The 25,533-nt window shown below is 34.4% G+C and overlaps 2 protein-coding genes and 1 long non-coding RNA gene across 6 annotated transcripts in view; 1 reads left to right on the top strand and 2 right to left on the bottom strand.

Moving 5' to 3' along the window:
- Positions 1-810: 810 nt before the first annotated feature.
- On the bottom strand, positions 811-7,836 carry LOC307169443 (G-protein coupled receptor 55-like). The gene is made up of 2 exons (XM_079890061.1): positions 7,519-7,836; positions 811-2,395 (listed from the first exon to the last, which is right to left on the bottom strand). The coding sequence occupies exon 2, from the start codon at positions 2,392-2,394 to the stop codon at positions 1,444-1,446; it is 951 nt and encodes a 316-aa protein (XP_079746187.1). The 5' UTR covers position 2,395; positions 7,519-7,836; the 3' UTR covers positions 811-1,443.
- A 6,702-nt stretch (positions 7,837-14,538) lies between these two features.
- Positions 14,539-15,989, top strand: LOC307170383. Its single transcript, XR_013823367.1, has 4 exons — positions 14,539-14,650; positions 15,281-15,344; positions 15,614-15,669; positions 15,915-15,989. It is a non-coding gene; the product is annotated as an uncharacterized lncRNA (long non-coding RNA).
- A 5,206-nt stretch (positions 15,990-21,195) lies between these two features.
- LOC307170046 (GRAM domain-containing protein 2B) overlaps positions 21,196-25,533 on the bottom strand; it is a gene marked incomplete at its 3' end in the record, with an annotated part of 20,359 nt that continues 16,021 nt past the window's right edge. For 3 of the 4 annotated variants that reach the window (XM_079891038.1, XM_079891040.1, XM_079891041.1), the window contains exons 7-13: positions 25,345-25,416; positions 25,066-25,137; positions 24,860-24,956; positions 24,605-24,673; positions 24,419-24,518; positions 22,151-22,258; positions 21,196-22,061 (exon numbers count right to left, since the gene is read on the bottom strand). In XM_079891038.1, the coding sequence (XP_079747164.1) occupies positions 22,046-22,061; positions 22,151-22,258; positions 24,419-24,518; positions 24,605-24,673; positions 24,860-24,956; positions 25,066-25,137; positions 25,345-25,416 (534 nt within the window). Of the gene's footprint in view, positions 22,062-22,146; positions 22,259-24,418; positions 24,519-24,604; positions 24,674-24,859; positions 24,957-25,065; positions 25,138-25,344; positions 25,417-25,533 lie in introns of those variants that run through there. The other variant, XM_079891039.1, reaches the window with a different exon arrangement.

Below are 25,533 nucleotides of genomic sequence, written 5' to 3'. Positions count from 1 at the left end.
TTGTATCACCAAATAAACCACTATATCACTTAACTGCTCCACTAAGGTGTCGGCCATCTTGAAAAATGAAAAATCTAGAAATTTCAAGTGGCTCGGACAATTTTCTTGTCAAGTGACCCATGGAGACTGCTCATGCCAATTTTCACGCTTGTATCATAAACTGAACGATTATATCACTTAGCCACTCCACTACTATGCTACGTAAGCTATATATAAAAAAAAAACCAGTAAGAACGAGAAATGGTTGATTTCACAAATTATAGCATCAGTTATATACTAATGAACCACGTAATTTAAAAGACATTAATGATTATTAACACGCACTTCAAACAATATAAATCATAACGTGATTTTGCAGGAATTGTCATCAGGCGCTAAAAATACTACCTATTAAAAGTCCGTTCACTCTGGGTCCTAAAGGAGACCCGATTCCTGGGGGGACGCGATTTCTCACCATACATGATTTTAACCTTGACTCAAAACGTTCCACGAAGTTTCCAATAAACAAATGGGTGTTGTTAAATACTGCTCTTACCGCTATGTTTTTGAGTTAATGAGTACATGAATACGTTTTTTGTAGTAGAAGATACGTGTGTTTCAGTGATGGTCAGTTAAATTAAGTTTACTTGCATTAAGGTTAATACAGCTTTAGCTGGTAGCTGTGGAAAATGGTAGCATTAGCTGTTTGACCAGCCAAAAATAAATCCTACAAGAAAAACACAACAATTAAGTTTAACAGTTCAGAGTAGAAAGATAAACACTTTAGACTCATTGTACAGCTTAAACTACTCAGAATGAACTAGCCAGTCTAGCATTCATATATATTTTTTTTATTCATGCAAAAGTCAGGTTTAACATTGCAATACATCACATAACTTTCACAAAAGATAGACAACTTTCTCAACTTTCACAAAAGGACTTTCACAGAACAATTAACTCTTTCCCCGCCAGTGAATTTTGTTGTATGAATATCTGAACATGCAGTATATCAAAAGAAAGAACAGACCCTCTGTTTTATACAAGTTTCATGCATTCTTTTAATATCAATACTTGAAAAGTGGTTAGTTTCGATAAAATGCAACATTTTGAGCAAAAAGCTGAGAAAAATCGTGTTTTTGTCACCGACTTCATCAGGATCAGATTGAGAACGATGATCAAAACACAGATGGAGATCGAGTCCATCAACACCTCAAAGCTTCACAGGCCTGTTGCTTGTCCATTTCATTCAGTAACATTTTGATATATATATGCTGTTTAATATTGATGATATGTGAGATTACATGTGTGTCAGCAATGCTTATATCACTTGTTTCTGTTTCTTCTTCCCCTGTGTTTTTATCAGGAGATTCAGTACTATTTCAGAAGAAGCGTAATAGCGCCGTCCTACCGTATAACACTGAAAACACAAAGAGCCCGAAAATTCCATCAATGGCGGGGAAAGAGTTAAGTAGTAGGCATGCTATCTTGATCTGAAACCGTGTTATAATCAGTTTTACTGTCTTTTTCATTTCGGTTTGTGCTGCACATATTCCATGAGGTTTTAGTGGCAAAAAAATAGCTGAAGCAGTCCAAGCCACAGTTCATACTGGAAATGGAAAGAGCGATGTGCAAGAAGTTGTGTGCGAGCTGCTTATCGGAGCAGCTGTAGTTTTCCTCGTTTTGCACGACGTATTTAACGAAGTACCCCATGTGAACGGGGAGGAAGCATATGACAAACACAATGAAATTGGCCGCGATGATAAACATGCATTGGATTTTTTCAGAACGGGTTCCGATGTCCAACTGTTTCCTCAGTGTGTAAATGATCCTAACGGAGCAGAACAGTATGATCAGGAACGGCAAGAGGAACCCAACAATGATCAACAGCAAGACGAAATGCAACGACAAGCCTGACCTGACCCTCTGAAAGCACATTTTTTTATCATCATTAGAGTCCGTCACGAAATAAACCGGGCTGATGGAGCAAATGGTGAACCAAATGAGCGCGCAAACCACCAGAGCGTTCCTACAGGATAAAATAGCCCTGGACTTCATGGGATACTTGATGGCCACGTATCGCACCACACTTATCGCGGTGAGGGTGAAGATGCTCACGTACATGTTGATGTAATAAACCGACAAAACACAATTACACAGTCCCTTTAACTTATCTTCCAATGGCCTGTTGTAGTAGTGAATCTTGACTGGAAGGAAAACCAGCAGAATGCTGTCTGCGATGGCCATGTTGGTGATGTAGATGTTCATGTAGGTCCAGTCCGCTTTGGGACGCCGGCAGAACATCACTAGGATGTACATGTTTCCCAGGACCCCGAGGATGAAGGTGGGAATCGAAGTGGCCGTTTGTAGGTCCAGGACTGTGTTGGTGATGTTCAGGGTGCAGTTAGACATATTCATCCTGTGGGAAACGGATTCAAAACCAATGAGCAAAGAGCAACATCAATGTAGTCCACATGACTTATGCACTATATTCCAAGTCTTCGAATTTGGAACGCACCGATATTACAATTTTGTCTGATATCTATAACTTTTTATATTTGAAAGCCGATAACCGATAATTCTTCATATTTAAAAGCCGATAATCGATAATTCTTCATATTTGAAAGCCGATAACCGATAATTCTTCATATTTGAAAGCCGATAACCGATAATTCTTCATATTTGAAAGTCGATAACTGATAATTCTTCATATTTAAAAGTCGATAACCGATAATTCTTAATATTTGAAAGCCGATAATCGATAATTCTTAATATTTGAAAGCCGATAACCGATAATTCTTCATATTTGAAAGCCGTTAACCGATAATTCTTAACCTTCTGGGGTCTGAGGTGTTTTTGGGGTCCTTGAGATGTTTTGACATGCCCTGACATTTGTGCTTTTTTCAGTTGCTTATAAACATATTAATGGCAAAGGTGTAATTACACTCTATTTAACACAAACAGGGCTACCATAATATGTGAGCAAAATGTATGTACATGTTTGTATTTTTGAGAGAATAATGTTTATGCATGGTTATTGAAAAAAATTCAAATTTAAGTTTCTGAAATAGAGCCACAAAACACACACTAAATATGTGTCCACAAGACTTTTGAATAATGGGTGTTGTCGCCTAGTCACTTAGTTGTTGTCAAGTTTTTTCTTCAAAATTATCTGAAAATCATCCTGCCTAATCATTCACATAAAACAATACATTGATTCAAACTTTGTAAGACACATTTTGTTTGGAAAGGCAATATGCGTGTGGGCGTGATTCACACCTAAGAAGACAACGACCCGCATATTGAGCCGCATAATGAGTCTTTCAGTCAGGTGTATCACTGAGAGTACCACAAGTTAAGAATGTGAGGACTTATTTTGTGTGCATGCAAATTGCATAATATCCATGTAAACATTTCTAGTAACTATGCAGTTAATTCTCATACTGTATTTTCAGAATGTTTTGGAATATATCCTCTCCCCAAATGTGTCACTAATAAAAAACTATAATAAGTAATTTAATGAGAAGGTTTATATTGACCTATTAAGATGTTGCTTACATCTACCTTGTAAATATATATGTTTTACTATTTTATTAAATAGTTTTCAAATATAAATCAACAACAATTACAATTTTAACAATATTTCATGTGTAATCTTTCTTTTTAAAAAGTATACATCGATTTTATCATACGTATTTCAAAGTTAAGGATTCATTAGTTTGAATATTGGAACAAACACTATAATAACATCTTAGTTGATAATTCAATATACCTACTTTATTTTTAACAAAACATCACATACTATATATTTAACATATGAGCAGAAATATTTGCATATAAATGTTAATTTGCAGTTTAATACGTTGCTTATACAAAGACATTTTATTTCAACATATTTCAGTCGATTTTTACTCATTTCAGTATAGCAATATAGATTGGTAAAAGCTAAACTAGTAGATGTGGTCATGTAAAAAATAACATGTTTACTAATGTAAGTGCAAGTGTGCGCTGTTGTTTACAGCTGTAGTAAACATCTGTGCCGTTCATTCATTCATTCACACAGACACGCGATTCATATTTAAACAGTCCTTTTGCAGTTTACCGACACTATTGCATATCGCGATTAGAACAAAGCACTTAAGAATAAAAAACTTACTACAGTCCTCTGAATAGCTGGATCTGTTGTTCCTTGATGTGAAACTAAATTATTCCTAAGGATTATTCCTCACAGCGAAGCAAGACGACATAAAGTGCACGAGTCTGATTAAACTCGCTGTGTTTTATCCAGCTGATGTGGGCACTCTCCGTGGGTGGGGTCACATTAAAACTCAATGAGCTACAAAGAGCTGAGATGAGTACGGCTGACATCTCTCTCTTTCCATACAGATTACATAAACTGAGAATATTTGTTACATAAATTACTTCATTTAAAAGAAGAGAATTCAAGCTTCATGCCTGTGTGTCTGTATGCCTTGACTGAGTTATAGTTCATTTTCGGACGCGTTTCAGAATGGACTTAACTGACAGAGGGAAGGCAGAACTCGCATCATGTTTATTTTTCTTTATTTGGCAAAAAGCACAACACTTTGTTTTTATTTTGAGTATACACAAAAATAATAGACGTAAGATCAAAATCGACAGAGTATTTTGAGTCTCTTTTGCACTGATAAGAAAAAAAGCGAGTAGATCACGTCGGCGTGATTGCCGACCCCAGGGGGTTAATATTTGAAAGCCGATAACCGATAATTCCTTATATTTGAAAGCCGATAACCGATAATTCTTCATATTTGAAAGCCGACAACCGATAATTCTTCATATTTGAGAGCCGATAACCGATAATTCTTCATATTTGAAAGCCGACAACCGATAATTCTTCATATTTGAAAGCCGACAACCGATAATTCTTCATATTTGAAAGCCGACAACCGATCATTCTTCATATTTGAAAGCCGACAACCGATAATTCTTCATATTTGAAAGCCGACAACCGATAATTCTTCATATTTGAAAGCCGACAACCGATCATTCTTCATATTTGAGAGCCGACAACCGATCATTCTTCATATTTGAGAGCCGACAACCGATAATTCTTCATATTTGAGAGCCGACAACCGATAATTCTTCATATTTGAGAGCCGACAACCGATAATTCTTCATATTTGAAAGCCGACAACCGATAATTCTTCATATTTGAAAGCCGACAACCGATAATTCTTCATATTTTAAAGCCGACAACCGATAATTCTTCATATTTGAAAGCCAATAATCGATAATTATTTATATTTGAAAGCCGATGACCAATAATTAGTTATTTTTGAAAGCCGCTGCATAAAGTCGTCCTGAAAGTGATTCCAACGACATTATTTCTCTGTGCCATTATTGTTAAAGCTGTGGTGTGAATTCTGCTATTCTTTAATATTGAGAAAGATTTTTAGAACTACGTCTTTATCATTTTCTTTATAGTTATTGTCCTTGGTGTGAACATGCATTAACCCTATCAGGTACAGTACATGGCAATTTTTTTTTAAATAAATAAAAATAAAAGAATCTCTCAACTAATGCTGTAAACTGACATAGTTTACTTAAACTGTTTTATTGACGTCTTTCCACGGATGAAACACAGACTGAGTGATTACATGAGACATGATTGATTACAGTAAGTTGTATGGTATCTTTTCAACATTCCTTCAGATATTCATTCCTGTTAATTTGGCGCTGTAACTATAGTAAAGCACGCGCATTTCGAAATTAAATGGACATAATTGGAAAGCTGAAACTTTGTTTTATATCAGAAGAAACAAATTTCAAAGCTTATTGAGATTAAATGGATGGGTGGCGCACTACAAAGTTTTGTACATTCATCAACTGAAAACAGACTAAAAAATTGATTCTTGAGAATTAAGAATCGATTGGTTCTTCAAAAATGAGAATCGATTAAAATTGAGAAATATATTTTTTTTTTACCCAGCCCAAGTTCAGAGTGACATCAGATTGGGTAGATGATGACAATATTCATGTTTAAACAAATAATCCAATTAACCTTATAAGAAACAGCCCATTTCAACAGTCAAACACACACTCTTTGAAGTAAAGCTTATGGAATATTTCCATTGCATAAAAGGTTCTGTGAACAGTTCTTTTAGATCAGAGGTGCTCTTTATTTATTTATATTAAATTTTTTTTTTTGCAACGAAGGGCCAAAAATCAAACTTGATTGAGGTCCTGTGCCGAAAGTAAAAGTGGCATTGTATGCCATTGTATTCCCCTGATATGATTTCATAATTTTAAAACATCAAGCAATATGCTTGACTAATCCAGTTTTATTTTCAAAGTTTTAACAATGAAACTTTACGTCTGTTTTAATGTTTTAATGTTTTAGTTACTTTTTAAACACCAACTGGTATTTTAGAAAAAAATCAATAAAAAATAAAAGAATCTTGAATAAATCAAGTAATAAATATTGATTTATAATATGCAAATATGGAAAGTAGATATGCATTTCATGCAAGGGAACATTTGACTGATTAAAATATAAATGAAGTCTTAATAATTATTAATAAGGGAATAATAACCATCTTTAAGCACAATAATTAATTACATGGCTTTCTATTTGTGCTTCTGATTGCACTGAAAAGCATATCAGAGAACTTCAGTTTAGTGTTAATATTACTGTAACATTGTTGCATTCACCAGGGTTTATTTTGTGGCTGATTGCACATATCTCTTACATAACACATAATAAACAAAAGGCAAGTTACAGCATACACAGTAGGCTATATTCTCCAAATGTTCTCGCATATGCATATTAGACCTGAAGAGCAACTGCATGGGGACGAAAACACAAAATGAACTTTGTTAAAAACTGACGCATGCTTTTTCTTAATTTAACATGCATTAGTTTCGTCAATCTCGCATGCTCCGCGTTTATTGTGGCTAATAATAATAGGCTACACGATTATTATATTCCATAATGCACTTTCATTTTCACACAGATAGGGATTTCCTTTCACGCCCAAGCGGTCCTCCATCAGACAAAACACGTTTTGTTTTCACTCTCGTTCTCTATCAGATGGCACGCACTTGTGTTTAATGGCCCATACGGGTTGCATTAAAGCGATCTGAATCTTGACTCGTGGATGGAAATTAATCTTCTGTAAGTTCAGAGAAATGAAAACAGTTAAGCTAATATGCCATATAATTATTCACAGTATTTTGAAGTGCCCACGGGAACATAATGTGCATAGTAATTGCCGCGATAAACCGTATTAACGAAAAAACGGCACACTTTTACTTCAATGGCAATGGTAATGGTTGAAGCCATTTTTTTATGAAACCATAAAATATGTTTAAGGAAAAATCAAAGTGCATCACTTGGCAACTTTTGCCCGCGGGCCCGAGTTTGTGCATCTCTGCTTTAGATTATTAACAAGGTTCACTAAAAGTTTTTTGGGGAACCAAATTGGCTCTTCTATTACACCACTGCAAACCCCAACCCCAAAGGGAAGAAGTAGTAAATCTTCAATATCAAACACAAGCCCTTACCTTTCACATGAATGACCAGCAGAAATCCGTTCGTTCCTGGTGAAATCTGGAGGAAAATCTGCTGCCAATGGTTTGGAGCACAGCAGGACTGTTATAAAGGCTCGTGTGAAGTGGTCCCTCCTTACGCTACTAAATGAATCTGCAGGAACATGCCAAATATTTTCCCAGCCCCACTGAAGAGAGAAATGTGAGTATCTCACGTCCTTCGAAAATAACTATGATATCGTTTCTGCAGAATTTAACTATCTCTGGTCAGACCACGTAGGCTACTGTACAACACTGCGGTCAAGCCAGCCGCCAAAAAAAAAATTTGTGTGCTCATATTACTATGAATACGGTAATTTCAGGAACAGAAGAGAGAGAACGCGCTTTCAGAACGCTTGAGTTGGCCAGAACTATGCATCTATCCATCTATCAAGTTAGCCAGAACTGTATATCTATCCATCCATCCATCCACCAACCCATCCATCAGTTGACCAGAATTGTGAGAGACAAACAAGATGCCATGTTTCGAGAGTTTTTGTACTTTACTCTGTTATCCTTTTTATTTACTCTCACATTTTCTTTGCAAGTTGTTTATTTCTTTGACTAGTGTTTTTTTTCTTTATAGGTCACATCTCAAGACATTTTTATGGAGAGGTTTACAGCATAATTATTTGCAAAAAGCAGTAACAAAGTTGACCTTATACCTCTTTTTTTCATTTTTTTCTTTTACAGTTTTAAAATGCAGTTTCTCTTGAATTCAGTGTCCCATTCATACCTATTCACGCCTCATATGAAACCATTTTACTGCAGCATTTTAGAGATGTTTCATATTTTACTATTTCAGATGTTTAGTTCTTATTTAGTTCTTATTTAAAGTTCTTATTTAAAAACCAATGTTCAGGTTTTATAGAGGACGTCCCATTCAATAATATACGTATCTCCAAAATGCTGAAGTAAAATGGTTTCATATGAGGTGTGGATACTGTATGGGACGTCCCGAATAAAACCTGACCATTCGTTTTTTCTACTTTATAGAAATGAGGTCTTTTATAGCCCCTGAAATGTAGTAAAATGTGACATATCTCCAAAACGCTGCCGTAAAATGCTTTCACGTATGTCACACTCAGGGGCCTATAAAGACCTCATTTCTAATAAGTAGAAACATATTAATGGCCAGGTGTTAGGGAACGTCCCGTATATGCATGTCACACATTGTGTTATCGAATGCACACGAACACGATGATGAAGACAAAGGCGCCCACTCCCGGAAGGGAACTTTTTATCCCACAACTTTGACATTTTCTCACAAATGTGAGTTTATCTCACAATCCTGACTTTATTACAAGCAATTGCGACTTTATATCACACAATTCTGGGTAAAGAATACTTTTTTTAAAATTCAGTGTGGAAACAAGCTTACATAACAGCAGCAGCAGACAATTGAATGAGATAATTCGACACTATGAGCCTGTGACCAAGCCTTGTCCAGCCTTACACGCTCCAACAATTTCTGACTTGTTTTTCTGAAGACGTGTTATTTAAAGATTAGTGCTCCTGGAATATGTGAATTGCCACAGAAACGAGCACAGGCAGTTGTGCGAGAAGGGTGTCTGATGGGCTAGGTCGAGAAACTCCTCTAAGTGTTCCTCGAGGGACCGTTCTCCATGTTCAAGGCACAGGATGCGAACACAGGGAGATCCTCAAAGTCCAAACACACACACAAACACACACACAAATTCAAAATACGCCACTCATCTTATTTAGGTGTGGTCTTCCGTCACAGATTGTGTTGTAGAACTCACACAAACACGATGATGAAGGCAAAATGAAGATATAACCCTCACAGAGACATTTCGCATCATTTAGTATGTTTATTCGTCAATTTTCCTTGTGGGGATCGCTGGATGGTCTCCACAAAGTAGGTGATCTCAGGTTTTACTATCCTTGTGGGGACGTTTGCTGCACACAAGGATGAACAAACAAGAACACACACACACCCACACACACAGATGTGTGCATGTAGTTTTTTTCAGAGCCCCTACAAGAGCTGACCACCGATTTTCAAAGTGGAAAAGTTCATATTTCTCCTGAACGGTACAGTAAGATTGCTTCATATGAAGTGTGCATATAATGTGAGACGTCCCCTATAAGAACGGGTCATTTATTTGTTCTATTTATTAGAATTTTTTTTTTTATAGGTGTATAAAGTATTCATATGAGGTAGGCTATGCATAACATTGCATGCAAGAATAGACTAAGTGAATTAGTAATGTATACAAGTAATAAAAGTAACAAATGCATTGAAGAGTAGCTGTCAGTCCAGTCGTAAAAGAAATGAAATGGCAAAAAGAGGTATTTAGAAAGATAATCTATTTTACATGCTTTTTGTAAATAATTATGCTGCAAACACATAAATAAAACAGACACAGCGCGTATAAATAATAAGGATAAAATGGAATTACAAAACAATCTCGAAAAAGACATATTCTTTTATATTATCTCGCATTTGTGGTAAACTCAAGCGCTCTGAAAGCGCGTTCTCTCTCTGCGGTTACCGTAATAATAATAATAGGCGCACGCGCTTTTTGTTGACCGCAGTCTTACAGAACGCTTCAGGAATTCTGTCGGAGTGGGAATGAGTTGAACAGCTTCACCAGTCACGAGTTCTTGTTTTCCTAAAATCCCACAGATGTTCTCTTTAGTCTGTGCATCTTTTTGCAGCACAACAGTCCCAGAACCAGATTCTTATAGATTAACATGCAAAGTAGCCTAGTTGAACGTATCAAAACTTGTACAGTCTTGGCACTGGCAGTCTCGTAAAAACCGTTTTGGCAGCGTTTCAACATGCTGAGAACAAACAAGGCATCCTTTACTGTAAGCATGTTGTACACTGAGCAAGGCACACAAAAGAAAGACGTTTATATGAGTGTGCGAAGAAATACTGCGACTGAAACACACAGCGCGACCAGTGAAGATTCTGAACTAATGACTCGTCCGAACCGATTCTTTTGAGTGAATACAAAACACATCCCGTTTATTTTTCTATTTTATTTGTATACACCTAATTGTATAGTTTTCAATATTTGCATTTGAAGGAAAGTGTATAATGTAAACGATAAAAAAAAAACACACGTTGGTTTCCGATTCCCAAACGAAAGTTAGGAAAAGGTTATTTTAGTGAATCAAACACGTGCTGCAAAACCAGAGCAGTTCTATTCCCTTCCCCACACATATGTTACGTATGGAACAATAAGGATATTCTCTACAAGAATAAATCACTTTTTTTGACAACCGGTTCAAACCTTCTTATTGCTGGATATCTTTTTAATTCACAGGGCAAGACTTTTACAACCATTTAGATTTTTTTTACAGAAATATAAAATTCCTATAACTGCTAATGAATATGCTTTTGTTTTCAATGCAATTCCCTCTGAAGTTCCGTTGGAAGGTTCTACATTTCCATGATGAACATGTACTTATTACTCTTTCATCGGAAATGTATGCTTTTCTGTAACAACAAATAATAACTAGATGAAAAAGTTTGTAGACAAACTTTAAGTTGGCATGAAAAAGCCTTGCCAGAAAGTTTGAAGAATTTTTAAAAGCTTGAAGTTTGAAGGTTTTTAGTTTTAATTAGTTTAAGTTTTAGTTTAGTAGTTTTAAACGTTAGAAGAAGTTTGAAGGTTTTCAGTTTAGAAATACTAGATAGAATGGAAGCTTAAATGAATCTTGATTGATTAGAAATAGTACATAGAGCGGCAGCTGATGGAGTTTAATGAGTCACTCCAACTGTCAACATTTGAATTTAGTTTGGAGAAAGAAAGAAAGAAAGAAAGAAAGAAAGAAAGAGAGAAAGAAAGAGAAAGGAAAGAAAGATTAGTTAGAAAGAAAGAATTATTAGTTAAAAAGATCCTAAGTCTAATAATAATAATAATAATAATAATAATCTTAAGTACAATATCAGTAAGTTGGCTTTCCCAAGCTAACTTAATTATAAAATCAGAGCTCTCTTCCAGAAAGAGATAATGACAATTCCTTGTAATACCATAGGCTATACTAGTATTTACCATGGGAAAAAGTATTTGTCTCATAAGCATCTGCTTTTCCAATGAAGTTAAATTAATTCACAAATAATCCCCAACCAAAGCCTTTCTTAGGGATATATAAACCAGACAGAGTGATTTGCTGCACTCTCCTGAGGACAATATGTCATATTCACTTGTTTTACTCACAGACACATTTGGGCCAGATTTCTTAGTTTATCCAATATGATTTATCTTTCCGCTTTAAAGATGTTTTCTTTGGATTGTCTGACCACTCAAAAGAGAAAACAGGACTTTTTATTTGTGCTTCCTACTGGTTAAATTTCACATACATAAGCAAAAATGCACTGGCTCTAATCTCTCTTTTCTCTATTCAAAGATGATGTAAATACATGGAAACTATCCAAAGCTCTGTTAATCCCTAAGCATTGATCTCTCTATATTCATCCTTTTTGTCCTCTTTAGGTATGAATGTATTGCAAATGTTTTTTGTTTTGTTACCATAGCAACTTATTCACGTAGGGTGATATCAGCTAAATTGGGCCACTTTTTGGTAAATCGTTTGGGACAATAATACAATGCCTTTTCCGTGTGTTTCTATGATAAATAATGACTGTTTTTGATAATTTTGTGTTGAAATTATGTAATAAAATATAATTATTTAGGCCCTACAGTTCTTGAAACATCAGCTGTGCCAACTTTTTTTGCATGAGCTGTTTCAGGTACAATGGGCCAGTCAAACTGCAAAGGGAAATGTTAATTTATCATCAATTTTAATTTTAAAACACAATTGCTTATACAGCCACATGACATTTAAACTGCATTAAACAAACATATTCAAATTAAAAAATTTAATGTGCAATTAAAAAAATCATTTTGGAACAGCTTATACCATAGTCTGGGTGAATACTCGATTCTGATTGGCTGCAGGGTGCCCATTAAAAAGTGATAGAGGACACCTAGGAGTTCTGGTGAAACAGACTGTTTACCGTTCGAAATTAATAAATAAATACTCATCGGCTGTGAGTAACAGCAACAGGCAGTCAAAGTATCTATACGGACTATAAATATCTCCGGTTGCTAAATAAACCGTCAGGCGTAACCAGGGAAACCAAGTTATTGTTTGTAAAAACTTTAGATTTCGATTGTAAAACTAATAAAAATTTAAACTAATGTTTTAAAAATGTCTCCGCTGCGCGTCGGACGGTTCACGCCTCGCCGTCGTCCGGGCATTAACCCTTACAATAGATCGGTGAACTGATGTCAGTGGTGTGTGTGTGTGTGTGTGAGAGAGAAAACAACACATTTAGAACGAAATGTGCAAATTACAAAAATTCACATTCAGAATTGATAACTGATGTGTGTGTGTGTGTGTGTGATGAAAACATTTTTCAAACACAGTCTTTGCATCGTCATCAATTCTCTTCACCACAGCTCTCATGAGACCAGGCAGAACATATAATATATTCAATGTGTTGCTCACTTGTGAGGTTATATGATGACACAGATGATGGCCCATTTTAAGGTAGGTAGAGGTAAATTTAAGGTAAATTGGGCCGCCAAGAAAAACACCACTTTTTCCAAAAATATGTTCATATACCAAACTAACAACATTATTTTTGATTGATGCCATCAAGACAGATAGCATAGTTTTTTTTTATGTGCATTTTTATAGATATATCATCCTTATAATAGTTTTAGATTTGGTATGCCAGGCTACTTACCATGCAGCTTTCTGGTGCAGTCTTGATTTGAATTATTGCCCCGCCCACCCTGCTGAAAAAAACAATAGAAACCATTACAGAATTGCTAATGGTTTTAATGGTTATAAAGAGAACTGAATTGGTTTTAATGGAAACTGTAATGGTCCTAGTGGGTCTCTATTGGTAATTTACTTTCTTCTATTGGTGGCATGTTTTGTCTATTTGTCTGTATTGGTTTTAATGGAAACTGTAATGGTCCTAGTGGGTCTCTATTGGTGATTTGCTTTCTTCTATTGGTGGCATGTTTTTTCTATTGGATACCATTAAGGACCAATAGAACACCTTTGGCAACTTATAGGTTACATGTTGGTATCTACTGGACACCATTATGAACCATTAAGTCTCCAACAAATTTAGTGTTTTCTTTGGTTTGATGATATTAATATATAATTTGTTTGTCACTGATTTCCTGGACTGATCCTATGTTTAAGTGACAACTTTCACAGTAGAACTGAAATTCTACTTTCTCACAACTGTTTATAAACACTCTGTTAAAAAGATACTTGGATCGAGGTACAACCTCTAGCCAAAACAATTTATTTATCAACTGCATTAAATCATGTAACTGGCAACCAGTTATTTTATGCTTTCCTCGTCAACATCAACACCTGGCCTCTCTGCTGAAAAATCGAGAAATCCAGCTAAAACCAAGCTAAAAAGCTGGTTGGCTGGTTTAAGATGGAAGTAGCTGGTTTTAGCTGGTCTCCCAGCCTGGCGTGTATGATCAAGCTCGTTTCCCAGCCTGGACAATTTGGTGGTCAGCTGGTTTTAGCTGGTCTCCCATTCTGGCCAAGCTGATGAACATCTTATTATTATTATTATTATTTAGTATAATAATAATAATAATTCATACACACAAACAATAAGTTAATATAGATTAAGTTGATTATAATACACTAGTTAATTGGAACCAAGAATTATTTTTTTTTTTTTTTTTTTTTTTTGCCATTTAGTTATTCTTGCATTAGCTATTTATTCGTTAGTATTGTAACGCAAGGTATCATTAAATGTAAATTGAATTTTTCAAAAATAAAATAAAAAACTTTTAATAGGCTACTTCTTGCACATGAATGGGCCATAGAACTACACAATGAGTTTAAAATTCATGATTTAATATTAATGGTATTTTAAATGATGTTATATGTTTTAATTCTAGACGTTTATTTAAATGCTGCGTGACTTTGAAGTGTTTTAATCCGCGTGCGCGTGAACATTCGAGTCGCATTCAAACACTAGAGCGAGCGCGCTGCGCGAGAGCAGATGGAAACGAGGAAACGTCATCATCATCAACTGACAAACAGCAGAACTCCCGTCTCTCGCTGTTGTTTTCACTGCTTTCAGGTGAGTTTAGTCAACAAATTCACACAAATAATACATACAAACGTCCCTGACACCTTTATTGCGTGTAATTGACAAGCTTCCGTTGAATATTTACTTTATAGAAATGGCTTTGTTGTGTCTTCAAAAAAGTCCGTTAGCATCTCAACCATTTTCACTTAACGTTACGTTAAGCTAAGGCTAACTAACGTTATAGACTGGAGCTCTTGTTTATGAAAGTTTGGGGTTTTAACCACATCTTTGTGTACATAACAGTTTTTGATAGTTTTGTTTTGCTGGTCATTTGTCAATGGGTGATTGGAAGTAAGCTAATTTATTTAACCTAAAAGAATGCACTGTACTGTTAATCAGTGACGTCACTTACAAATAGTGATAAAAAAAAGGTTATTTCAGGAGCAACAGAAAAAAACCCCTCTATTGATTAATCATGATACTAATTTCATATGCATTTATTTCACAATACATTATCTTAAGAATTATATATATATATATATATATATATATATATATATATATATATATATATATAACAGTTATATAAATAAAATAAGTTCTGCTCTAGCTTGTAAATGTTCTATTGTAAATCCTATGTAACATTGTTGGCTCTGTGACAAATTGCATGTTATGTTCTAGATCATCATGCTGAAGGCCTGCTGCACCCCTGTCCAAGAGAATCTCCCCGGCAACCATATGACTAGTAAGCAAAACCACCTCAAACATAGTGCACTACTGTTCAAAGGTTTGGGGTCTGTAAGATTTATGCTTTTGAAAGAAGTCTCACATTTTAAAATCATTAACCCCAGGTTTTTTCATTGAGATTGTCCTTGAGAAGCATGTAAGCTAAATAATCAGATAAATAATAGGCGACAAATATAATGTTATAATGGTTGTAGTTATAATAATTAATTTAACTATTATGATAACAGGATATCATGGTTATTGGTATATTTTATTTTATTTCTCTAGGTCTGGTTTGAATTATGTTGGCCAATGAGACAGACACCATACTGTCCAACTCAGGGGTATTTATTTTGTATGCATTTTTTTTTACTGATAAATACTGAAATTCTTTTTACTTTTAAATGCTAAATGTGGTTCAGGCACGCAAGTTATTTTTCACAGATATCGGGCCAGCTTATAAGCATGAGTATACTCATAGCTCATACTCTTAGCCTTTAAAATGTTTGAATTGATATCCTCAATGCAATATCAGGGGGTAAAGATATCATTAGAGTTCTTAAACTTATGGCTATGCTCTTGTTATCAGATGAGATACAATCCCTAGCGTTTGGCCCTGTATTCTTCAGGACAAGACCTTGATGCTATCCACACTCAGTAGATGAAGAAGGTGAGTTTCACAATAGCTGCCACTATCACAAATCAAGAGACTGAACACAACAGGCTTTCATCCATATGAACACACCCATATGTAGGCATGGGTACTGAAACAATACTAATACTTATATTCACTTAAACACAGTTTATGTCTTAAAGGTATAGTGGAGGATCTTTCCGAAGATTTGCACTTTTTCTCCAAATAGCATGCCAAACTTTACCTGTCGAGTAGAAACCTTGTGACTGAGGCATCAGTGGAAAGCCCAACCTGTGTTTTCAGTGCACGCCATCGTGTGAAACAATCTCCCAAAAACACTCTGGTCTTGTTTCTCTCTTCTGAGGCCTTTCTCTTCTTCTCATACACTTCGTACAAACTTTTTCTCTTGCGACCCTCAGACATTTTCAAACGACCCGGTGAAACGGCGAGCTTCAATGAATGGCGTTAACCGTAGCTCACCAGTCACCACACATAAACACCTGAAAGTGCACATGCGCAGAAAGCGAAAACTAAGGGGCGAGCACGTACGACGGCCTTACGTAAACATATCACCAGAATGATTGACAATTAGGAGGACCAATAGTATAGATGATCCATCCGGAAGAAAAAAATCCTCCACTATACCTTTAAGTTTAAGCTTGTTGAATAATATGTCAAAAGAAATGCAATGGTCAGGATTATTGAGGGCCTTTTTCTATGACAGCAGACACATGAGATAATGCCTGAAGTGAGTCAGTGAAGGAGAAGATCAAGCCTATGGAGGAGGACATGCAGTTTACACTTCAGGAGAAAGACAAAGATGAGCTCCAGGGCAGATTCAGCAATCATTATAAAGTGAGTTCAGTGTTTCCATGTTTAGGTGATACTGTTTAATAAAGCAGATACATTGTGTTATTTAAAGTGATGATTTTACTTGTTTTATTATTAAAAGGTAATATTAAAGGTTAAAAATTACCCATGGAAATAGACCTGCACGATATTGCAAAAAACTGATATTGCAATATTTAATTTTTTCTGCAATATATAATGCAATATGAAAAACTATTTCACCAAATTACTTAAATAGCTGTATTTGGGAAATAATTAATCATTCTAGAATGATTGGTGTGATTTTGTAGGGGTTTCTGCACAGAAAATGATAAATTGCAAGCATAGGTAAAAAAATGTAACAAAGATGCAAAATAAAAATATTCCACGTAAGTCTAATTTAGGTACAGAAATTGAGTAATCAACTGTAAAATAACATGGCATAGTCTTTACATAGCCTGACTTCACAGAGGCCTATACTGCAATATCACTACCACAGATAGGTATGAATGATAAAACAATATGTTCATGGCTTTAATGCATCACATAACATGCGTGTTTATCACAGTGTGTCAGGATGTGTGTGTCTTGCACCTGTTTTATGAGGACATCATAAGTACATGTTCCTGATGTTTAACTTGACTAGAGAATCTCAGTGTGTTGTGTTAGTTTGACAGAATCCTGGTCTATGAGGACACTAGTTTTACCGGGACACACATAATGGAATATTAGGATCGATACTGATAACCCATAATTCACAGCTCATTGTGGCTAATACCAATATCGAAAACTATTTGTGCTTGTTAGATTAAATATAATATATTATATTAAATTAAATATAATCATTGAAGAAGTTGGTAAAAATAGCAACCTCTGTTGAAATTGGCTTTCAATAAGTAATACTAAAATTAGTATTTATTTGTCTTTTATATTTTTTATTTGCTCTTCTTTCCTCTTTTCAGATGATAACTGAGAATAATCAGATGAAACCTGAACAAGATAGAGCAACTCTAAAGGTATCTAAGAAGTTTATAATATAAATGTCTTACTGTGTTTCCCAACGTTTTGATTGTTAACAGCCTAGTGTCTTATTCTAATTGAATGTATTGATAATTGAATATTTTGAAATGTAAGATGGAGCATAGGCCTACATTTAATAAAATTCGGGAAAAAATATCCTTTATAAAGGTAAAAAGGTTTTCCAACAGTGATGCAATGAAACATTGATAATTTAAGTTCTAAGGGAGTAAAGCCTCTGTTTAGGTTATTTAGGAAATGTAATTTTGCCAAAAGAAGAATTTCTTTTAATTTAAATAAATGTTAATTTTAAAGCAGCCTACTTCAGTGCAATATGTTAATGTAATAGTAATGTTTTCTTATAATATCTTTGTACTTTTACATTTCATCATATCATTGGGTAACTGTTGAGCAGCTTTTTTTGCTCGAGACCCAGCTTTCTTTCCCATTCAATAGTGCTGTGGCTCTGCAGTTTGATACTATTATGGGCGTCTGTTTTTAAGAGCAAAAACGCTAACTTGACTAAATTTCGGTGCATCCCTAACCTGAACTATGTTTTATCATTTAAAACCTACACCTGGAGAAGGTTAAATAACAGATGACTGTAATGCTATGAACATTACATGACTAGTGGACTAAGTTCACAGCTGGCAAGATCTTGAATCTGCTCAAAGTACGCCCAAAGATGTTGGATGAATATATTTAAAAATATAGTGTATGGATAATCTTATGCACTGGTAATGTGGTTTAAGAGGTACATTGTCCTAATGAATTCTCCTTCTTTTTGCAGGTCTAATCATTCAGCCCCAGTAAAGCCATACAATGTAAAAGAATAACTGTGAATCAAATAATAAAAATGTAATATTAATGTTTTGTGTCAGATGTTTATTTCCATATGGGTTGAGTAAAAAAAACGGTCTTAATACTGTATATCATTTTTATTTCAGGTGCATGTTCTTCATTCTTTGCTAAACAAAACCTGAGCTGTAAGCTATTGAAAAGTTGGTGTGCAGCTTATATCAGTTGTGTATAATTGTAATAATAATTCAAATTAATTAATTAAAAACTATAATTAATGTCCTAATTATTAACAGCTAAATGCATTAAACCTACAAATCTTAACCAATACAAAAAACTGTAATGGAAACCATTAAATATGTGCAATTCAAGATCAATACAAATTTGTAATGAAGCCATCAGAACCAATACAAAACTGTAATGGAAACCATTAAAATACATGACCAATACAAATTTGTAATGAAACCATCAGAACCAATACAAAACTGTAATGGAAACCATTAAAATACATGACCAATACAAATTTGTAATGGAAACCCTTAAAACCAATAAATCCTAATGGAATATGGCCCAAAACACACTACGTAATGGACTCCACTTGGTAATGGTTTTAATGGTTAACGGCTGATGGTTTGTAATGGTTTTGTAGTGGAAACCATTAGCAATTCTGTAATGGTTTCTATTGTTTTTTTCAGCAGGGCACCATAGCAACCATAAACCAATCAAATCACCTGTTTCTTGCCTAGCACAGTTATGACAACAGAAATCCTTTGAAATCCTTTGCAGTCATTGGCTCTAAATTCCAGAGGGGCTGGGACCGCCAAACCTTAAATGGCCCATTTTACCTGATATCACCCTATCTTTTATTTTATTTTTTTTCCATGCTAATCTGTATTGCTTTAATGCTTTGCAATGTTTAATAAAATAAAATAAATTCCCAAACGAAAGCAGTTCAATTCCCAAACGAATGTCTCAGAATCGGTTTCTTTAGTGATAAACAAACAAACAAACAAACAAACAAGACATTTTGCGCTCTTTTTTTTTTTTTTTTTTAAAGCGCAAAATGTCTAGTGTTTTTTTTAAAACACAAATCGGAAAATAATTTGAATACAGTTATTGGGGGCGTAGAGCAGACTCGGCGCGATTTGCGTTTTTGATTCATTCAAAAGAACCGAAAAAAACATCAAATCAAAAAACGCAAATCGCGCCCAAACGAAAGCAGTTCAATTCCCAAACGAATGTCTCAGAATCGGTTTCTTTAGTGATAAACAAACAAACAAACAAACAAACAGACATTTTGCGCTTTTTTTTTTTTTTTTTTAAAGCGCAAAATGTCTAGTGTTTTTTTTAAAAACACAAGTCGGAAAATAATTTGAATACAGTTATTGGGGCGTAGAGCAGACTCGGCGCGATTTGCGTTTTTGATTCATTCAAAAGAACCGAAAAAACCGTCAAATCAAATCGCGCCGAGTCTGCTCTACACAAGCACATCCCCCCCCCCAATAACTATATTCAAATTATTTTCAGATTTGTTTTACATGTTCTTCTCAAACCTGGAACAACTGAACACTTCACTTTAAGATTCTGTGCATGATTTAAATCGTCATGATTAACGAACTATACTTTCACAGCATTTACGACCGCTAAATGTAAAAAAACCAACAAAAACATTAACATATAAAGTTGCATATATTAACATGAATGCATTATGAACGAACATGAATCAATGGTGAACAACAGTGTAAAGCAGCATTAATTCATACAGCTACTGCTTTTAAAGTCTGTGAAAACTGGTGATTATCCATTCCTGCAACATCCTGACTGTCCCATAAACACATTCCACTGATAACAGTTTATATTTAGACTGAAATCAATAAACAACAGTGACACGGATTTCCTTAGCACTTGATTTATTCAAACAATGCCAAAGCCAGTCTCACAGAGACTACTTTGAATTACACACAATGCAATAAATAGGACCAAAAACAAGATGTTTACCAACATATTGATACAAAAACAATACAATAGTGCAATATAAACAAGTTATGAAAGTTGGGATTCTTGCATTGTGGTTATTGGACAGTCGTTGAGGGGACTTTGAGGTTGCGATGCCCCGGCGACGAGGTGAAATGCTGTGCAAATCCATTTCCTTTTGTTTACATGGATCAGTTCAACTGGGGACTCTCCATTTCGAAGGAAAAAAACACTCTCCCTAGAGTTTATGTTTGAAGGAGCGACGTGCGTTTACATCACCCACATGTAAAACTCTCGACGAGTTTGTGCGTGTTCGTTCCAAACGCTTGAAGGATCTCCCACGATGCATTGCGAGTTAGTCCCAGCCCTGAGTGAGAGGTTCTTAGCACCGTCTAATACCCCAGAACGAATATATAGCGCCCCCTTCAGGATGGGAGAGAGTCTCCACACTATAAAGTGCACTCCAACAGCAATCTCTTGAACATATTGCAACATATTTATAAGAACACATACACACACACACAAAAATCATGCATATTTTGGACCGTTTTCGTCAAGTATCATGATTCGAGTCCTGAACGGAAATGCTCTTTTTGGGTTTGCGCAAACATGCGAGCACTTGTTTTTTTTAGCCGTAATTTGGACATTTCGAAGCAATCCGGTTTAGATGCGTCAAACGTCACAATACAATAATCTTTTTTTTTTCTTTTTTTCTTTTTTTTTAAATCGTTCGGATTACGAAGAGACCTACGTTTCGGAATCACTTCGTCTCCGTAAGGTATAAAAAGACGAAACAAACAAAAGAAAGGCGTTTAATACCTGATGTGAGCATTTTTTTTTCTGTGCATAGACTATACATACATTAATAGTAAGGGGTCGATTGTTTTTTTTTAATCATCGTTAAACAAAAATTTGGTTTAATATCGCAAACTCCTTGTACGAAGAAAAAAAAAAAAAAAAAAAAAAAAGTCGAAAAATGGACGTCTAGAGGAAGAATGAAGCCGGAAAAAGATGAAACCGTCGCAGAACGAGATTAAGGAAGAATTAAGGAAGATTTTGGGAGGAAAACGGACGGCATTTTTTTTTTTGATGGTTCGTAAAACATTTCAAATGAAATGATAAAAGATGAAATGCTTTCCCGCAGAAGAACCAGCTGTTTGTTTACTAGTTGTTTTTGACACTCCTTCAAGACAAACCGGTTGTCTTTGGCTGTTTAGGGCGAGTCGCTGATGGAAACTCCGATGAAAACACGCTAGCTGTTTGTTAAATCCAACAGCTTCCCGTTTGGTTCTTTACTTGGCAGAGTTTGGTTTTGGGTGCAAATAAAGATCCTCCCCAGCATTCCCTGCAGGCGTTTTGCTTTACTTGGCAGAGGTTGGTTCTGGGTGCAAATAAAGGTCCTTCCCAGCATTCCCTGCGGGCGTTTTTTGGTGTTCGTTCCACAGTTCAGATGAAAGTGCATGGACTCTTTATGTTTCTTTGTACCTGAAAGCACAAATAAAACCTGATTATTTGATTGGTCTGGTTTAACACAGTCAGGAACATCATCAAACGTGTGTGAAAGGAGCATTTACCCGCTTTGAACAGTGAATTCGGGAAGGGCTCCGAGAGATGTGAGCTGCTCTTCTAAGGCCACGATACGCAGGCCGATATAGCCAGAGGACAACAGGAGGAGAAACACCCTGAAGGACACAAAACACATAACTTCTCACACACTAAAATATATAAAATAATATAGGTTTTATATTATAATATAATATTTTATGATGATTATTTTAGGAAATATTTGTATAAATATTTTACAAAGTGTTTTTTAGGAAATATTTAATAAATATTTTACAATGTGTTTTTAGGAAATATTTAATAAATATTGTTTTAGAAAATATTGTTATAATATTTTACATAGTGTTTTTAGGAAATATTTAATATATTTTACAATGTGTTTTTAGGAGATATTTAATAAAAGTTATTTTAGGAAATATTTGTATAAATATTTTACAAAGTGTTTTTAGGAAATATTTTAATGATTATTTTAGGAAATATTTGTATAAATATTGTTTAAGGAAATATTTGTATAAATATTTTACAAAGTGTTTTTAGGAAATATTTAATTATTGTTTTAGGAAATATTTGACAGTGTTTTTAGGAAATATTTAATTATTGTTTTAGGAAATATTTGTATAAATATTTTACAAAGTGTTTTTAGGAAATATTTAATTATTGTTTTAGGAAATATTTGACAGTGTTTTTAGGAAATATTTAATTATTGTTTTAGGAAATATTTGTATAAATATTTTACAAAGTGTTTTTAGGAAATATTTAATAATTATTGTTTTAGGAAATATTTGTATAAATATTTAACAGTGTTTTTAGAAAAATATTTTATTATTATTATTATTATTATTATTATTATTATATGAAATATTTATATAAATATTTAACAGTGTTTTTAGAAAAATATTTGTATAAAATGACAACGGAAGAAAAAACACCCTGCCGGACACCGAAACACGTCACTTTTCACACACTTAAAGAACCTCAACAAACCCTGAGGGCGTCTCAAGCTTAAACCACATTCCTGCGCATCAGCAAGACGAGACTCGCGCGCCCAGAAACCACGTATATTCAGGCTGCTTATGATGATGCGTCACGCTAATATCTGGGGTAATATGATTGAGCGCGTCGGATGCTACAATATTAGGCATTTCGGACTGGAATGATGCTGTTGACATTAGATTAAAAATGTTTAACGCAAGTAATAAAACAGTAAAAAATATTTGAGGTATAATGTCCTCGCAGTTTTTCCATTAAATGAACAGATTTGATGGAAATTAATTTTTATTTAAATACAAATTAAAACAATGCACCAAAACAGCAAAAGTAACCGCAATCTTTATAATATCTTTAATACATATTATAAATATATATAACTATTTTTATAAATTAGTTTTTTGGAAATGCAGTATACATTTTCTTAATTTAGTAAATATTTGTAAAACAATTTGATAATCTTTTATAAATATTGACTTCATAATAATAATAATAATAATAATAATAATAATAATAATAATAATAATAATAACATTTATTTATATATATATATATATATATATATATATATATATATATATATATATATATATATATATATATATATATATATATATATATATATATATATATATATATACTTTTTTTTTACAAATACTTGTATAAATGTTTTCATAAATTCTTTTTTTAGGAAATTCTTATTTTCTAAATAGTTATATTTTCCAAGTTATTTTATTTAATTTTGTATGAATCTATATTTAGTACATTTCTAAATACTATTTCTATAACTATTTTATTAATTAGTTTTAAGAAATATTGTATAAAATGTTCTAAATTATTCAGTGTATATATGTTTAGTATGTAATTTTCTAAATTTTGTAAATATATTTTCTTTCAGGAAATATTTTCTAAATTATTTAGTAAATTATTATTTAGTAGATCTATATGTTTACATTTTTTAAATACTTGTATAAATATTTTACAAATTATTTGTAGGAAATATTTGTGTGAATAACTTTTTGTAAATATTTCTATAGCTATTTTATAAATACATTTTCTAAATTTACTAGATATTTGTATAACGATTTGATAAATTACAAATATTTGTAAATGTACTTTTTTTTGGAAATACTTATTTGATAAATTTGAACAATTGAACAATTTATTTACAATTTTAAATATCTGTATGACTTTTCTAATAGATTTGTTTAAAATATTGTTTGAGTCTAAATTCTTCAGTAAATATTTGCTAAATGTGAATGTGTGAATGTTCCTCTGGTGTTTGGACTCACAGGATCAGGTATATGAGGAGGAGTGTGTTGAGGTTGCTGACTTCTCTCTGGATCAGGAGCGATCGAGCTCGGTCCGTCACAGTCCAAACCCACGAACTTCCTGCGGGGACAGGAAGTAGAATCTCCATCAGCCAATCAAACACAACATGATGAAGTCAAACTCACGAGCTCATCCCGAGGCCGTACCCGTGTTCTCGTTGCCCTGAACCGGTTCTGAGATCCTCACAGTCGGGTTCGGTCCAGCAGCAGGACTTTCTGAAGCACACCAGATAGATAGAGGAGATTAGATAAGAGACATAGATAGAGATAGATAGATAGATAGATAATAAAAATTTCATAATAATAATGATTGCTTATTTGCAGGGCCACTAATGGCGCCCGATCTGGATATTTGTGTCTGGATTAAACGGTAAACCCGTCCTGAAGTTGTTCTGAACAAACCTCGAGAGAGTCTGGAGACGAGAAGCTCTGGTTGAGGACACACACGTTCTCCGTTCACATCCAAAGAGTCGTCCAGACTCGACTGACTCGAGTTCAGCTGCCGAAACACACACACACTCAATACTCATACTGATATACATACTGAACAAAGGGTTTGAGGAAATATTTAATAAATATTGTTTTAGGAAATCTTTGTGGTGTCTCACCACGAGTTTGGGCGTGTGGTCGAAGCTGTTCTCGGCGGAGGAGAAGAGAGGGCTGCTGTTGGCACTGCCGTCCTGAAGAACCAGAGATATGATGAGCACAGGAAACATGTGACCTCATCGTCGTCGTCGTCATCACCCCCCCCCCCCCTTCCTCTGATATGTAGTCTTTTCTGATTAGTTCAAACCCCCTGTCTTTTCTCATTATTTGTTCTACACTGTGACGGTTTCCTCCTTTGTTTATATAATGTTCTCATTAATAATAATAATGTAATCTCTCACCTCCAGCTGAGGACAGACGGAGCGCAGGAGTTTGTAACAGCTTTCTCTGTTCCTCAGAGACACGAACAGATACTGCAACACAAACATTAAGCATTTCACGCGCATGTACATAAAAAGAAGGTCAGAATGAACGAAGGAATTTCACTCCAAAATAATAATTAAAAAGAGAATTCATGTGATGTATCGGGA

Source organism: Squalius cephalus, assembly GCF_949319135.1.
Source record: "Squalius cephalus genome assembly, chromosome: 13".
Taxonomy (NCBI): Eukaryota; Metazoa; Chordata; class Actinopteri; order Cypriniformes; family Leuciscidae; genus Squalius; species Squalius cephalus.
This window is presented reverse-complemented; position numbering and strand designations above follow the sequence as displayed.

Coding starts and splice junctions, on each gene's coding strand:
- LOC307169443 (XM_079890061.1), bottom strand. CDS start 2,394: ATGAATATGTCTAACTGCACCCTGAACATCACCAACACAGTCCTGGAC.